The 15,052-nt window shown below is 50.4% G+C and overlaps 4 protein-coding genes across 4 annotated transcripts; 2 read left to right on the top strand and 2 right to left on the bottom strand.

Annotated features, from left to right (window-relative positions):
* The first annotated feature begins 1,855 nt into the window (after nucleotides 1-1,855).
* On the top strand, nucleotides 1,856-7,904 carry TrAFT101_007105 (uncharacterized protein). Its single transcript, XM_024903453.2, has 2 exons — nucleotides 1,856-7,521; nucleotides 7,579-7,904. Exons 1-2 carry the CDS (start codon nucleotides 2,165-2,167, stop codon nucleotides 7,583-7,585), a joined length of 5,364 nt encoding a protein of 1,787 aa, XP_024758758.2. The 5' UTR covers nucleotides 1,856-2,164; the 3' UTR covers nucleotides 7,586-7,904.
* A 42-nt stretch (nucleotides 7,905-7,946) lies between these two features.
* On the bottom strand, nucleotides 7,947-8,846 carry TrAFT101_007104 (uncharacterized protein; the record flags this gene model as incomplete). Its single annotated transcript, XM_024900601.2, has 2 exons — nucleotides 8,562-8,846; nucleotides 7,947-8,480 (listed from the first exon to the last, which is right to left on the bottom strand). The coding sequence occupies exons 1-2, from the start codon at nucleotides 8,757-8,759 to the stop codon at nucleotides 7,947-7,949; spliced, it is 732 nt and encodes a 243-aa protein (XP_024758757.1). The 5' UTR covers nucleotides 8,760-8,846.
* Nucleotides 8,847-9,036: 190 nt separating this feature from the next.
* Nucleotides 9,037-11,911, top strand: TrAFT101_007103 (uncharacterized protein). The gene is made up of 4 exons (XM_024900709.2): nucleotides 9,037-9,579; nucleotides 9,752-10,488; nucleotides 10,550-10,686; nucleotides 10,775-11,911. Exons 1-4 carry the CDS (start codon nucleotides 9,392-9,394, stop codon nucleotides 11,522-11,524), a joined length of 1,812 nt encoding a protein of 603 aa, XP_024758756.1. The 5' UTR covers nucleotides 9,037-9,391; the 3' UTR covers nucleotides 11,525-11,911.
* TrAFT101_007102 (uncharacterized protein) lies at nucleotides 11,882-14,989 on the bottom strand. The gene is made up of 6 exons (XM_024902689.2): nucleotides 14,556-14,989; nucleotides 13,727-14,486; nucleotides 13,386-13,582; nucleotides 13,013-13,195; nucleotides 12,828-12,932; nucleotides 11,882-12,753 (listed from the first exon to the last, which is right to left on the bottom strand). The coding sequence occupies exons 2-6, from the start codon at nucleotides 13,788-13,790 to the stop codon at nucleotides 12,121-12,123; spliced, it is 1,182 nt and encodes a 393-aa protein (XP_024758755.1). The 5' UTR covers nucleotides 13,791-14,486; nucleotides 14,556-14,989; the 3' UTR covers nucleotides 11,882-12,120.
* Nucleotides 14,990-15,052: the final 63 nt, after the last annotated feature.

The raw sequence follows: 15,052 nt of genomic DNA, 5'->3' as shown, positions 1-15,052 counted from the left end.
CTGTGCTCCACTGCTGACAGCCCACCGGACTTCTGCTATTGTAGCCAGGTGCTTAATCTCCTAGTGACTTGGAGCATTGGTCAAAAATTACCAACTTGGGCTTGGAAATGAGGATAATGGAGATTTAATCCAGCTGAAAGACAATGCTACCAGATGGCATGATCCCAGGCATGGCTGGATCAATGGCCGGCAAGTCGAGGCTCCTCGAGTGCCAGGTTTATTGCGATTGCCCCTTCACTCTTTTAAGTTTCCGGGGAACCCTTCAAGAAGTTCACGCAGTTACGGGGCTTGTGATATATCACCAACTTCGACCTCAGATACATCTGCCACATCTACGGCTCTTATTGGAAAACTACCTTAATTAGGCAGTCTAGTCTACGAGCCTTGACGAGTCTGGTGGCGCAGGTGGAGGGCTATGTGGTACTGTTATGGTATGTCAATCTGTTGTCATTCCGTTCAACTTCCTAAATATACTAAATACCTTGACATACATGGCCTGTGCAATTCAACACACCTTGCCACATCGACTTGAGAGAGCATCAGTCTGAGGATTTCACCGAACATCTTACGTTGGCGCTGGGCAACGATATGGAGAATCTGGAACATGTAGAGAATGGCCCTACTGCATGCCCTATACTGGCTTGAGCCTTCGCCTCGAAAAGCTATGAATTGGAACATCTTCTTCTTTCATATATGGTTGATGCCCAGACATTTTTGAACGCTTTCCAGCCATCGAATAGCTGGCATCACCTGCTATCAGTCGCGCTAACGACATCCGATTTAGAGGAGACAGCTCCATTGGAATCAATCTCTTCGTGATTACGTGAATGCTAGCTGAGCTGGTTGAGAATGCCCCAGTTGAAACGCATACCTAGTAGTTGTCTGGAGTTATCAACATGGAGAGGCAGGCGCAGTCATGTATCAGGGACAAGGCAATCGGGCTAGTTTCACTTACATGGCGAGGTACATGAGATCTTGATTTCAGTCGTGATGCGGTTGAATCTTGGGAGCATGTCGATACTGATTCTTACTGCCTACGAGTTGGGAAGATTTGCATCTAACGGTTGGAGTTCTTGATCCGGTATTACTGCAACATATATGCTAGGAAGGGATGGTGCAAGAAATCGCCCAAATGTGATTCTGCGTCCTTGCTCAATTAGATCTGCAACTTGGAACAACATATATCAGTATATATCTTCCTCACAGTCTCGTTCGCTGAGTAGTATAGAATGTAGGTACCTAGGCAAGCTGACGAGTACAGACTCCTTCACTATTGATGAGGTGATGTGTACTTATGTGTACTACTTGTAGAGGTAATTAGGCACCTGGTATACAAAGCCATATTAAATAATAATATAATTTAGGCGAAGATGTTGTCTACATATAGTCAAGCACTAAGAAAAATATGCGTAACCGCAATGCAATTTAGAAAATAGGCATTAATAAGTGCCTACCTTATCGAGCGTAGATAGAAGTACATGGAGACGTTTTGAATTTGTACTTAGGTGGCAAGGTTTTAATGTAGGAGATGTAATATGTATAGGTACTATAGGAATAAATTGGGAAAAATTAAAATGTATAGAGGTGAAAGGAGTTATAGATGCCTCCTAAGCATGTTTGTTGCAATACAGAGTTTCTATTATAATCTGCAGTCCCACTTACACTCATCTCCTAATAATTACACAGATAACAGCGAAGGTGAGTTTAAGGGGCGGCGGGCACCTGTACCCACTCGCGGGCTATCGGCGTACTTCTGTATGGAGACGCCGTGGCGCTGAAGAATGCTAAAGCACCATAATCGATAACACCCTTTTGGCTCCCCTGCCACCAACCTTAACCAACTAGGAGCTTGGTCATTCGGTCATTGTCACCACTTTCTGCAAAGCTTGCGCGAAAGTTAGACCATTCTCTTTGCCACGTGCATGAATCGCTGTTGCTTGAGGGACTGCCGATTATTTGTTGCTCTACAACATCCAATCCTGCACCCACATGCCTTAAAACTCATTCATCTTGTCGACTCTCTTCAATGTGAAGGACAGCGCCTTTGGCGGTCCCTCCCTTTTTCGCCTCGGTCACTGCGGCAGTCGCGTGCAAACCTCGAACCACGCTCGATATTTGCCCTTTGCTTCCCGACGTCGAACTGTAAAGTATTGGCAAATTCATCATGACGAATGAACGCTTAGACGAGTCCGTCTCGCCAATGACGAGAACCCCCAATCATGCCTCCCCAGCAAACGCCGAAGCGCAGTCTCAGTTCCAGCCACCCAAGTCGAACGATGGCCTGCTTGCCCCGATCCCCAATACATCACAACCACAAGTGGGCGAAGAAGAAGCCTCAAAAGAATCCCTAACGGAAGCCCCAAAAGAAGCCAAAGATTACTGGAATAATGGACTGAGCCATCCTGATCCCGCGCCATTGGCTGTGGGAGAGCTGAAGCCGCAGCCCGAGGCTCAAGAACCACTGGCGCAGGAACAGCAGCCTGCACCCGCCAAAAGCATTCCGGAACCTTTGCAACTGGATGGAGGGCGTAGCATCCAGTTTGTCCAACCTGATTACCACGAGTCTCCCCTTCATCCCCCGGGATCGATCCCATTGGAAGAGCCAGATACACCACGCTCTCGAACGAGATTCATGTCCAAGATCAAAGCTTTTGCAGCCAATACAGGCTCACAGACTCCGAAATCACTAAACGGGCCAACTTTTCCATCTGAATTCGGCACACGATCATTTCCCAACTCTCCCACTGTGTCTAGAGTTACCACCCGAGTTCCGGAAGCAGTCCACGAAGAGCAATCTGATGCCGATGCCGATGTTGAGACTGCAGATGAAGCTGCAATCCCCGACGCTATCAAGAAAAACAAAAGAAAGAGTCGGCGCTTTAAGAAAGGCTCGGTGTCTAACTTTCCAAACCCGAGCCGATTCCCAGCCGATCTGGATGCACTAAGTACATATGATCGCCTGCTCAGACGCCGAGCAAGCATGCCTGATACGACGCAACATGACCATGCTGCATCCGATGGCGACATTCGTGATATTCCCAGACGTAAACCCTTTCGCAGAGGATACTCCTGGATGAACACTGCCATGAGTCCTCCAGATGAAGAAGATATGGAAGACATGGAAAACTCCACTGCTGTTGGAAGACGTACAGGTCATTTGCGCCGCATTACTGTCTTTGGCGGAGGCGGCTTGTCTGACGGAGATGCATTGACCCCTAGGAAGCACTTCTTCAACTCAGAAAGAGCAGAAAGGGCCTCCAGCTACGGCGTCAATAAATGGAAGCGAGTCAAAAGCACGCTTAAGCTCCTTCGGCAAAAGAAAGACGATCGTTTTGATTACTACAAATCTGCAGAACTCATGGCTGAGCTGAGAGCGGGTGCCCCTGCTGTTCTGATGCTCGCTAGTATGATTCAGCGAGACGAACACGGGAACAAAAGAATACCAGTTCTGCTAGAGCAACTGAAGCTTAAAATCAAGGACAGCTCTCCCATGCCAGATGATGACAAGGAGCGCCACTGGATATTCACAATTGAATTGGAGTATGGTAGCGGTCCAAGTCGGATGCAATGGCTAGTCGTCCGAACCATCAGGGATATCTATAACCTGCACTTTCGGTACAAGTTTGCTCTGAATAACGATAAATACATGCTTGGACGTCTGGATCTTGGTGCTCGGCTTAAACAGCCCAAGTTCCCCTACTCAGCGTTCCCGTATCTTCGTGGTGCTCGCGACAAAGGAGATGAAAGCGACGAAGATGATCAGGCTAGTGGCCGCGGTGAGGAGACGGCGGCTGAGATGACGGCGGCTGAGGACCATGGCGAGGGGCCGCATCAACACTCAAGAAAGAAGTCTCGCGGTAATTTCCTCGCAGGCATGAGACGAAGATCTACTGGGTTCACCGACGCTGGCGAATTGTCTACGGCGGAAGGCGCTGGCGTTGATAAGGAGACTCGTAGACAGCGGTACGTGGAAAAACAGCGGCGCATTCTCGAGAAGTACCTCTCCGAAATGATTCGATGGCTCATGTTCAGGGCTGACAGCAATCGCCTCTGCCGGTTTCTCGAGCTGTCAGCTTTGGGAGTTCGTCTAGCTGCTGAAGGAAGTTACCATGGTAAAGAAGGCTTCCTCCACCTTCAGATGTCCAAAGGCCTCGATTTCCGCCGCGTCCTTCAACCAGCCAAAGTTATTGCTCGACATAGCCGGAAATGGTTTCTCGTAAGGCAGAGCTACATTGTGTGCGTCGAGTCACCCGAGAACATGAACATCTTCGATGTTTATCTTGTCGATACCAAATTCAGCATTGCTTCTAAGAGGAAGGCGCTGAAAAAAATTGGCTCCAAGAAAAAGAAGTCTGAGATCGATTTGAACATAGAGCATGAACAGTCTATGGAGAAACACCACACGCTTACGGTACGCACGTCGGACCGTAAAATCCGATTGTTCTCGCGTTATCAGTCGGTGATGCGGCAATTTGAAGATTCCATCAACGAAATGCTGAAGCAGACACCCTGGTATGAGAAGAAGAGGTTTGATAGCTTCGCCCCCGTTCGGTCTGGCGTATTTGCACAATGGCTGGTCGATGGTCGCGACTACATGTGGAATGTATCAAGAGCGATCAACATGGCGCGAGACGTCATCTACATTCACGATTGGTGGCTGAGCCCTGAGCTTTATATGCGGCGCCCTGCCTGCATTAGCCAGAAATGGCGGTTGGATCGATTGCTCCAGAAGAAGGCAAAAGAAGGCGTGAAAGTATTTGTGATTATTTATCGAAATGTGGAAGCTGCGATTCCCATTGATTCTGAGTACACCAAATTCTCACTTCTTAACCTTCATCCCAACATCTTTGTCCAGCGGTCTCCGAATCAATTCAAGAAGAACCAATTTTTCTTCGCGCACCACGAGAAAATCTGCATTGTTGATCATGATGTGGCGTTTCTTGGTGGCATAGACCTCTGCTTCGGTCGTTGGGATAGCCCACAGCATCCGATTGTCGACGACAAGCCGACTGGATTTGAGCCATCCGAGATGCCTAAGGATTCTGAGCATGTACAGTTGTTTCCAGGAAAGGACTACTCAAACCCGAGAGTTCAAGACTTTTTCAATCTCAACGAACCGTACGAAGAAATGTACGACCGGGGCAAGATTCCTAGAATGCCCTGGCACGATGTTTCAATGCAAGTTGTTGGACAGCCCGCTCGAGATTTGACTCGCCATTTTGTTCAGCGATGGAACTATCTTCGGCGAGGCCGCAAGCCAACTAGGCCCCTGCCATTCCTGTTACCGCCCCCTGATGCGAAATTTGAGGATCTCGCAGCCCTTGGATTGACGGGCACTTGCGAAGTGCAGATGCTCCGGTCTGCATCCAATTGGTCGTTGGGAATAGACGAAACCGAGCATAGCATCCAGAATGCCTACATTCATTTGATTGAGGAGTCAGAGCATTTTGTCTACATTGAGAACCAGTTCTTCATTACAAGCACCGAGGCTTACGGAACCAAGATCGTCAACCGCATAGGAGATGCTCTAGTTGAACGCATCATTCGCGCTCATCAAAATGATGAAGACTGGCGGGCCGTCATCGTTATACCTCTCATGCCGGGATTTCAAAACACCGTTGATGAGCAGGAAGGCACCAGCGTTAGACTGATTGTCATGTGCCAATATCGTAGTATCTGCCGCGGGGAGCACTCGATTTTTGGGCGCCTACGTGCCGCGGGTATTGAGCCCGAGGATTATATCAGCTTTTTCTCTCTTCGACAGTGGGGAGTCATGGGCAATGACGTCCTTGTTACTGAGCAGCTTTATATCCACGCCAAGACCATTGTCGTTGACGATCGAATTGCACTGATAGGTTCTGCGAACATCAACGAACGGTCATTGGTTGGCTCTAGAGACTCTGAAGTGGCCGCCATCGTTCGTGACACTGATATGATATCGTCTACCATGGCGGGCAAGCCATATCAAGTTGGCCGATTTGCCCACACTCTTCGAATGAGGTTAATGCGAGAGCATCTTGGCCTTGATGTGGACGAAATATTGGAACAAGAGCGAGAAGAAGAAATGAATGAAGCCCTCTTCGAGCAAGACATGGACGCTATATACGAAGAAGGTGCGACACCTGACGACGATGCGTCTAGCACCAGGTCTAGCGTGGCCAACAGTCCACGAGCGCCCATAAACCCCCTTCGTTTGCCCAGCTTCAACCATGACCTAGACCTTGCGGCAGCAGGGGCCACCCAAGATTTTGAAGGTTCTTCATTGAAAGGAAAAGAAGCTGAGACACCCGACCCTCGTGTTACAGATAAAGTGCATCAGCTAGATTTATCGGGGTACGGGCCGGATCACTGGAAGACGGCAGAACAGCAAGGCGCCGACGAAGGCCGAGATTCGGTTGTCGTTGAAGGCCGAGAGGTTCTCTTGCACGATGGGAAACGAGCTGCAGAGATGGTTCACCCCCCCTTATCCCCTCCCTCTTCGCGCCGTCAGCAGAATGCACACCAAGAGCCTAGCGATAAGCCTGGCACTCCTCCCGCACCCCCCTCCCCTATTAGCAGGGATGAGGTGGGTAAGAATGATTTATCAGGTCTGGCTACGGGCGCACCAGCTATACCGCTGCCAGTGCTTGATGATACTAACATTGGTGGCCCTGCCATCCACGCTGATTCTAAAACGGGCCGTCAATCTAACGGAGCTTTCCACCCGATGGCAGCAGATATTCAAGCTGCTTCCATTGACAAAGACTGTATGCGAGATCCATTGGATCCTAATTTTGTGGATGAAATTTGGAATCGGGCTGCGCGCAATAACACGGTGCTCTACCGCAGAGTATTCCGCTGCATGCCTGATTCCAAAGTTGGTACCTGGGCTGAATACCGTGAATATATGGATTACGGTCAGAAATTCCGCGCCAGCATGGAACCAAAATCTACCAGTGATGAGACTGAACCTCGTCGTGACGAAGCAACTACAAAACCTGAAGATCAACCTAAGATCCAGCTGCCCGAGCCGGAAGGTGATGAAACAAACGGAAAACCAGCTTCTCGTGGCAGCAGTGGAGAGGATCCAGCTCTTCGCTCCCCGCCTGTTGATGGAACGACAATGGAAAACCAAAGCTCGTTAGAACCACCTTCGCCCGTTTATGCTCAAGGGGACGTGCCGTTCCCCGCAATGGACACTTCTTCTTCGAAACCAGTTTCGCGAAGCAAGAGCCGAGACCGTAGGCCAACTTTCTCAACGGTAGACAAGCCGTCATCCAAGGACACTAATGCTGCTCCTCCTCTGGCCCCGGCGACGGCGACGGCCACTGGCGGAACAGTCAAGCGCCGACGCCGAGCCACTACGAAGGGTAGTCGGCGTGGACTCCTGATTGAGGAGATGCCTACTCGTGGCGAGGCCGAACAACTTTTGAACTTGATACAAGGAAACGTGGTCGAGTTCCCCTATGACTGGCTACTTACAGAAGAGCACAACGGGAACTGGGGCTACCAGGTGGATGGAGTGGCGCCGATTGCCATTTAGTAAGTGTCATGTCTTGACCCATATTTGAGCAACCCAAGACTAACCATGAATCACAGCAATTAACCAATCTTTACTTCTCTTTGTCATTTTTGCTTTCTGGGCCGGCGCGAGGAGTCATGCAAGGAGTAGGTGTTTTTTGATACATTTATGATGGGATAGAGAAATTATTGCATACAACGGTGAAGGCGGTTAGCGTATAAGTCGAGGACCGGAAACCATTCAGCCCTAGCGTCGCCCTTTCTCTTTTTCTTCAGATATTCAACAAAGCATGGCGACCTGCTTGAATTGATTTCGTATAGTTTACTTGTAATGAACTCACACATATATAGCGCTACACGGACGTATATATATACACTTCACATGCGTCCCACTCCACACTAGGCTAAATGTATTCAGATTGTTTCTCAAAGTCCCCAGGCTTTACTTAAACCTTTTCGCTCACCCATATCGCCCCACGGCAGCCGGCTCTGATGACGTTTGTAAGTAACCAGTGAGGCTCTGCTTTTCTGGCATCATTTTCTACTGCGTGGTCCAGGTGTTCGAGCTCTTCGTCTCGTATTCTGCGGAGAGTGTCCACCAGCTGCTTGATCTCGCCACCGACATCGTATCCTTGCGCCTCCCAGCCAGAGATCATCTCCAAGATGGAGCGGATCTGTTCATTGTAATGGTTCCCTATTTCGGTCTCGACGGCCTCGGTGCAAGCCATGGCTGCCTCGCGGCCCATGATGGCGGTTGACCAGCCAAGGCCGCTAGCCAGGACGGACCACAGCGGGTAGAGGGCCGTAGGCCGGACGCGGTGCTTGTGGATGAGGCTGTTGAAGGTTGAAAAATGGACGGCTTCTTGGTCGTACATGTGAGCCATGAGAGGACGGAGGTGAGGGTGCTTGCGGACGACGATGGGGGTTTGGGCGGAGTAGATGAGCGTTGCGGCGAGTTCACCGGCTTGATTGACACGAAGCTGAAAGTTGGTTAGCTGAGTTGCCCACGATTGTGCAGAGTATATATTGCATGGCGCTAGAGAGAGAGAAGGAGTACTTACAGCAGAGGAGAGAAATTCACGCTGCTCTTGAGTGAGAGGCTTGAGCTTCTTGGAAGAGCCTGAGCTTGAAGTCTCAGAGGTTGATGATGTGGTGGTTGGAGCGCGGAGGACGGCGCTGGTAGACAGAGGGCGAGCTGCAGGCAGAAGGTGTCTACCGATGGCACCAGCCTGCCTGGCGAGACATCTTGTTGGCGCCATTTGAGTTGGGGGCAACTAGAATGACAGAATATAGCGAGATTGCCAGTCCGGACTCATCAATCGCATCGCCCAGGCCGGTTCCCGTATCACGGCATAGCGACTTTTAGAACTCGGCCCATGCAAGCATGACGCCGAATGGCCATAGGACCTGCATGCGGCAGCGCTGCCGATTGGCTAGACGGTCGTTGTCGCGGACAAATGCTTTTCCGCCACCAGCGCCGGAGACTTGCCTACAGGGCGTCGCGTTAATTGCCGGGCGGAAGTGCAATAGCGAGCAGCTTTAGTGCTGGCGGCTCAGGCGCTCGAGTCTTTCTTCCCTCCTTTGCTCTCCAGTTGTCGCCCATTCGCTGTGCTTAATCCCTCTTCTTCGCTGGCCCGTCAGTTGCGATACACGGCAATTGAACTGACAAGCAGATTCTCTCCTCTGATTTCCTTTCGTCTTCCTCCTGACACCGCCGTGCAGCATCTAACTACCGGCCCGAGACGAAAGCTGCTGTCGCGTTTGCTCTTTTGTTCCCCCCCTCCCAACACTTGCGACATCGTTGGGCTTTTTCTCGCCACCGCTCTGCGAAGCAACCCCCTGAACAGCATATCTCGGCCATCGAGGATTGCATCTACACTAGGTCTCCATCATGGCTGACATCGACGACGAACTCCTGGCCCTTGCGGGCGGTGATTCGGATGATGAGGGATCCGTGATCGCCAGCAGAGAGGCTTCGGCGTCGCCGCCACCAGCCTCAGAAGACGAGACACCCAAATCACCAGAGACGAAATCAAAGCGGCGGTCAAGACAGGACGAGTCGGAAGATGAAGGCGAGGCGTAAGTGAATAGTTCCATATCTTATTGTGCTGCCGAGCTGCTGGGAGCCAAATGGGGGGGAACAATAGGTTCAAGGCCTTTTTGTTCCTCTTCACAATGGCAGCACGCCTCTTTCTACCCGTCACGATACAGTTACTAACGTATAACTCCTTTTCGTTTCCCGCCTCTCTAGATCTGATGCGCCTTCACATAATTCTCTCGAATCAGCTTCGATGGATGAATCCGACTCGGATGCAGAGCCTAGTCGCGGCGCGGGCCGCTCTGCTGCTATCGCGGCTGCTGGTGGCGACGACAAGTACCCCGTTGACGGCATGTTCATCAGCGAGGCCGAAAAGGCTGAGATTATGGCCATGCGAGAAGTGGAGCGAGAGCAGATCATTGCGGATCGAGTCTCTGAAATAGAACGTCAGCGACAAAACCGCCTTCTACGGCAAATGGTCAACAACGTCGAGATTGAGGAGCGCAAACAAGTCAAGAAGAAGCGCAGCGCTGATACGGCCGAACTCGAGGACGGCACGCGCAAGGCCGCGAGGGCGAGAACGGGCAAGGGCAGCGAATCAGCGATTGATTCCTTCCGCAGGGCGCGCGCGGAAAAACAGAGACGACAAGAGGATCGGGAGAGACGGAGAGACGGCTTATCGCCGCGTGGTCGTGAGTCAAGAGAGCCGGAGGAGAGTGATGAGGATGAGTTTGGGCAGACCCATCGTTCGCCTGAGAAGGCTGCTTCCCGAGAGCTGCCGCCACCAGAGCTTCGCGATTTCGACAGAGTTCGTCTTGGCCGAAATGAGTTTGCGCAGGTTTGCTCTACTCCTGGCTTTGAGGCGGCCATTACTGGATGCTATATCCGTATCGCTCTTGGTGCGCACCCTGAAACAGGTGTCGAGCAGTATCGAATGGCTTTGATCAAGGGTATGCATCGCTACAATTACCGGAAACCGTGACTTATCCCATATACTAACGGTAAGGTTAGGATTTACGACCAGCAGACCATACGCTCTAAACGGCCCCCAGGGCTCATTTGTAACAGACCAATATGTCAAGGCTGCTCATGGCAAGGCTGTTAAGGAGTTTCCGTTCATTGCAGCCTCCGGCGGTTCAATTACAGAGGTAATATATCTTTTTTTTTTTTTTTTTTTTTTTAGCAACCTACCCCTTGGTCCGCAGATGGAGATGCTGACAGGTTTTAACTTGGCAGAGCGAACTGAATCGATACAAAGTCACTTGTCACAATGACGGCGTTACACTGCCCACCAAAGCTTTCCTCATGGACAAAATTGATGACATCAATGCGTTGATCAACCACAAGTGGACAAATGAGGAGATCAAGGCTAGGGTAGCGAAGCGCAATGAATTCCGAAAGCGATTTGACCCATCGGAACGCCAGCGGGTTGCCAATCTTCTTGAGGAGGCAATCCAAGACGGCGACGACCAAAGAGTGGAAGAGCTGCAAGAGGAACTGGATAAGCTTGGCAGAGAGCGCCTCGCCTTCAAAACAAGCCTGGGGGCACCAAAGAATCCAGAGGCCACCAAGGCTTCATCAGAGCAAGATAGGCTAGCGGAACGTAACCGGGAGAACCGACGGCTCAACCAAGAAGCAGTCAGGAAAGCCCAGCTGAAGGAAAAGGCCAAGGCTCGAGAAATCGAAATGGCTCTTAAGCGAGGAGAGGTGATCCAGGAAGATTACTCCCGACGACTTCGAACAAAAGCCAAGTTTGTCCACGACGTTAATGAAAAAGTTGGTGAGAAGCCGGATACTCCCAAGGACGGTGTGGGTGCAGGCACCAACGGAACTCAGAGTCCTTCAGCGTCGCAGGCCCTGCCACACCTAGCGAAGCTGCAAGAGAAGCACTACTCGGAAACGAAGGGTTTGCCGACGATTCATAAGCCTATCATGGATGATGACGTGATTGGTGCACTGGATTTGGAGATTGATGTTGAGATTTGAGGAGCATTTTTGCGTAAAGAGATTCGGCAGGTTCTTCTTTGCTCTGCTCTTCCCCTTATTCTTTTATTTTAGTCTATTTTTTACTTACTCTATCTTCTCTTTCTTCTCAATTAGATGTTGACTGAAACCAAAGGAGACGAGGTTGGCGGGGGAAAAAAAATGAAAGACGGCATATTTGGAGTTGGACGGTATGGAATGATTACTTTTAGCAAAACTATGGACTCACCAAGGAGTGCTATGCACATGCATACATGAGAAAAGAATGAACTAGCTTTTCAGTGATGAAACAAAGAGCGGCCGTAAGGTATATAGACGAGAGTAATGCAGATGATATCCCAATAATCTTTAAAGAAGTTTGTCAAGTGTATGATGTTTCGTTATTCTGTGCGGTATCTATGTACACATATATGAGTCTTGATAGTCTGTCTAGCTAGTCATTAAGGTTGTAGAACAATAAAAAGAGAAAAGCGACGAAACGGTACATTTACGCCTAGACCCAAACCCAAACCAGTCCTATCCGCTTAAACAAGAGAAGAGATGATAGCAAGTAAAAAAATTGAGTGAAGGAAAAAAAAAAAAACAAACACGCCGCCCATTTATCCCTGAAAATTCCTAAAAAAGCTCACATCAAACTTATCCATCCTGCCCTGAAACCGCCTATACCAGAAGAAGCTCGTGACGACGACGTTGGCGAACAGCACGCCGCAGGTAGTGCCGAGCTGGGTCTTGAGGTTGCTGAGCATGGAGATGCCGAGATTCTGGCTGCGCTTTCGGGAGACGGCGGTGGATGCGGATGCGGATGCGATGCCGTCGAGGTCGTCTTCGACGCGGGAGCAGACTTGCAGGAAGAGTTGGGGGTTGTCGGTGATGACGCCGTCGATGAAGACGGTCAGTGGCGGTGCTGGTGATTTGTCGTCTGATAGGGAGGAGAGAGAAGACGTAGAAGGAGAAGGAGGGAGGAGAGCGCGATTGGCGGCGGCGTTTACATTCTTGCGGATGCACCACTCCATCCACTTCTCGGCGTTGACGGTCCAGGCAAAGACGGGACGGTTGGCTCGCTTTGCGTCGCGGAGGAACCACCTGCCAAAGGGGCCGACGAGGAGGCCCTGGAACATGTTGAAGGCGAGGTTGGGGATGGGGAAGAAGTGGCGGGAGTAGAAGAGCGAGTTGGAGATGTGGGCGAGGGGGTAGCCGGGGAGGAATGAGAGGGCGGCTTTCATGAATGTGGCCTGTGAGGCGGGTATGATTTGGTTATTATATACATCATAGGCGAGAAGGTGGATAGGATGAGTGAAGCACTTACGTTCCAGCATCCGAGAATGATGCGTTCGTCCCATGGCGTGGCGGAGGAGACTTCTGTGAGAGCGCAGGCGATGGCATGAAGGAGATGCTCAGGCTTGTCGTCGATCTTAATCGAGATACATGTGTTAGCGGATGCTCTTATTCCCTGTCCTTTTTGTGTGTGTGAGAGAGAGAGATGTTTCTCACCTTGATATCCAACAGGACCCAAATCTTTTCCGTCTCTGGTCCCGAGACGAGATACTCCAACAGGTCCACCAGTCTCGGCAGCGGCTCATGCGGCTGCTTGGTCGTCCGCAGGCTGGACAGGTATGACCAGGTGCAGTCTTTGATGAGGAGATCAACGCCGAAGCATCTCTTTAACGAGGGGTCCTAGGATGATGATGTTAGTTTTCTGTGCTCTCTCATCCTTTCGTTTTCCGCTGATTCCGTTTTTTCTTTGACTCGGCTACTCGTCTCATTTATATATATATAGGTATATATGCTACATGTATATATATGATAGAAATGAAGTAGTAGTAGTGTCGTCGGCAGTTTTGCTGAATTAGATTGGATGACTTACATGTGACAGCACGACAACGCCATCCTTGGAGAGATGCACGTCCGTCTCCAGCGCATGGGCGCCCACCTCGACGGCCGCGCGGAAGGCCGCCATGCTGTTCTCCGGGAACGAGGCCTTGAATCCGCGGTGGGCAATGGTTTGCGGGATTCGCCGGGAGGCGTCACGGCGGGATGTGATGGCCGAGGCCCATGTTGCGGCTGTGTGTTTGTGAGATGAGATTAGTCTAAAAGAACAAAAAGTGAAAATGAAAATGAAAATGAAAATGAAAATGAAAATGCTGGGTGTGAGATGTGAGATGGAAAATAGAACGTTCTATGGAACATGGAACTGCCTATACGTACCCTTTGGAACGGTGATGCCGCGGTGGAAAGGACTCATTAAGGGCTGCTTTTCCGCTGCACTCATTGTTTCTCAAAAAATGATTCTATGCCTTCTTCTTTTCTTCTTCTTCTTTTTATCGTCTAATTCCTCGCTCTGATTCTTGCTTCTCTACCAATCGTCGCAGAGACGGGTAAAAAGAAAGAAAGAAAGCTATTGGCCAAGTTACCAGGACGAGGCGGTGTTAGTAATAAAGGCTGCTTGTGACTTCCGTCACGTTGGCTGGGCGGATATAAGTGCTGGCTGAAACTCCGCAGTCCGAAAACTTGCCTCGGTGTGTCGGTCGATACAAGGTATGGAACTCTTTTGAACCGTGTACAAACAAGAGAAAAGAAAAGAAAAGAAGGAAGCAGAAAAACGATGACTCTTTCCCTTGCTTTTGTATCTCAATTTTTTTTCTCTCTCTTCCTCAGCCAACACACCATACTAGGTACTTGCACACATATGTATCTACGTATCTTATCGCAAACCACGAAATGCTCCATCCTGTTAAACTCGGACAAGACAAGGCCCCAAATCTCGCATAAACGCCACGCCCATGAGGCCACACCGCAATCAACCAAATCACCAGCCCTGTTTCGTCCTTTGCATGACCCTCTTTCGCAAGCACCCCCCTGAAGCATGGCCCGGTGCCTTGCATGTCGCCACTTGAGATTTTTTTTCTTCTTCTTCTTCTTTTCTCTGCTCCTGTTGTCATATCAGGGTTTTCCTTATACAACTCACCTACCGCTAGCTTGTTAGTCGTGATAAGCACCTTGTCCGGCGGGACGTGCAGAGCTAGAAGGTACCCACGCTGATGATTCGCCGCTGCTATCAATAGCACCGGCATCAACCTTATGATGCCATAACCCATAATATTAGGTACAGCAAGCAATAACAACATCGCCTGATAGCATCAAATCAACACTGTCCACCAACTGCTACTTTAATGGCTCCATTGCCGTTATCAATGACTCCCTGCCAGCATCGTTTCGCCTCGCATCGCCTCACCTCGAATATCGGCCACTGCTACGTTACAGAATCCAAACCAGCTAAAATCGCCCTCGCAGGCAGCGCACACGCAATGCATGGATGTTTTTCGCCCCTCTCTACAGCGGATAGAGCCCGCTACGAGTCACCGTGCCGCCATCCATGGGCTCCGCCCCAGGGCCCGAAAAGGGTCCTCTCAACAACAGCCCTTGCGCAACGTGCCCGGCCCAGCATCAGAGATTTTTGATCGCGGCTGATGCCCAGCTCCGTCGTCTCAATCCCAATCCAGGCTAGAATGCGCGTCTTCCCTTGTCCAGGGA

This window comes from Trichoderma asperellum, chromosome 4 (assembly GCF_020647865.1).
Source record: "Trichoderma asperellum chromosome 4, complete sequence".
In the NCBI taxonomy this organism is placed as follows: domain Eukaryota; kingdom Fungi; phylum Ascomycota; class Sordariomycetes; order Hypocreales; family Hypocreaceae; genus Trichoderma; species Trichoderma asperellum.
This window is presented reverse-complemented; position numbering and strand designations above follow the sequence as displayed.

What these genes read in the sequence shown, in the direction of transcription:
- TrAFT101_007105 (XM_024903453.2), top strand. Translation starts at nt 2,165, where the DNA reads ATGACGAATGAACGCTTAGACGAGTCCGTCTCGCCAATGACGAGAACC.
- TrAFT101_007103 (XM_024900709.2), top strand. Translation starts at nt 9,392, where the DNA reads ATGGCTGACATCGACGACGAACTCCTGGCCCTTGCGGGCGGTGATTCG. An exon ending in TCGAATGGCTTTGATCAAGG is followed by an intron (nt 10,489 to 10,549) that starts GTATGCATCGCT and finishes CGGTAAGGTTAG; the next exon opens with GATTTACGACCAGCAGACCA. An exon ending in CCGGCGGTTCAATTACAGAG is followed by an intron (nt 10,687 to 10,774) that starts GTAATATATCTT and finishes TTAACTTGGCAG; the next exon opens with AGCGAACTGAATCGATACAA.
- TrAFT101_007102 (XM_024902689.2), bottom strand. Translation starts at nt 13,790, where the DNA reads ATGAGTGCAGCGGAAAAGCAGCCCTTAATGAGTCCTTTCCACCGCGGC. An exon ending in GCGTTGTCGTGCTGTCACAT is followed by an intron (nt 13,196 to 13,385) that starts GTAAGTCATCCA and finishes TCATCATCCTAG; the next exon opens with GACCCCTCGTTAAAGAGATG. An exon ending in GGGTCCTGTTGGATATCAAG is followed by an intron (nt 12,933 to 13,012) that starts GTGAGAAACATC and finishes ATCTCGATTAAG; the next exon opens with ATCGACGACAAGCCTGAGCA.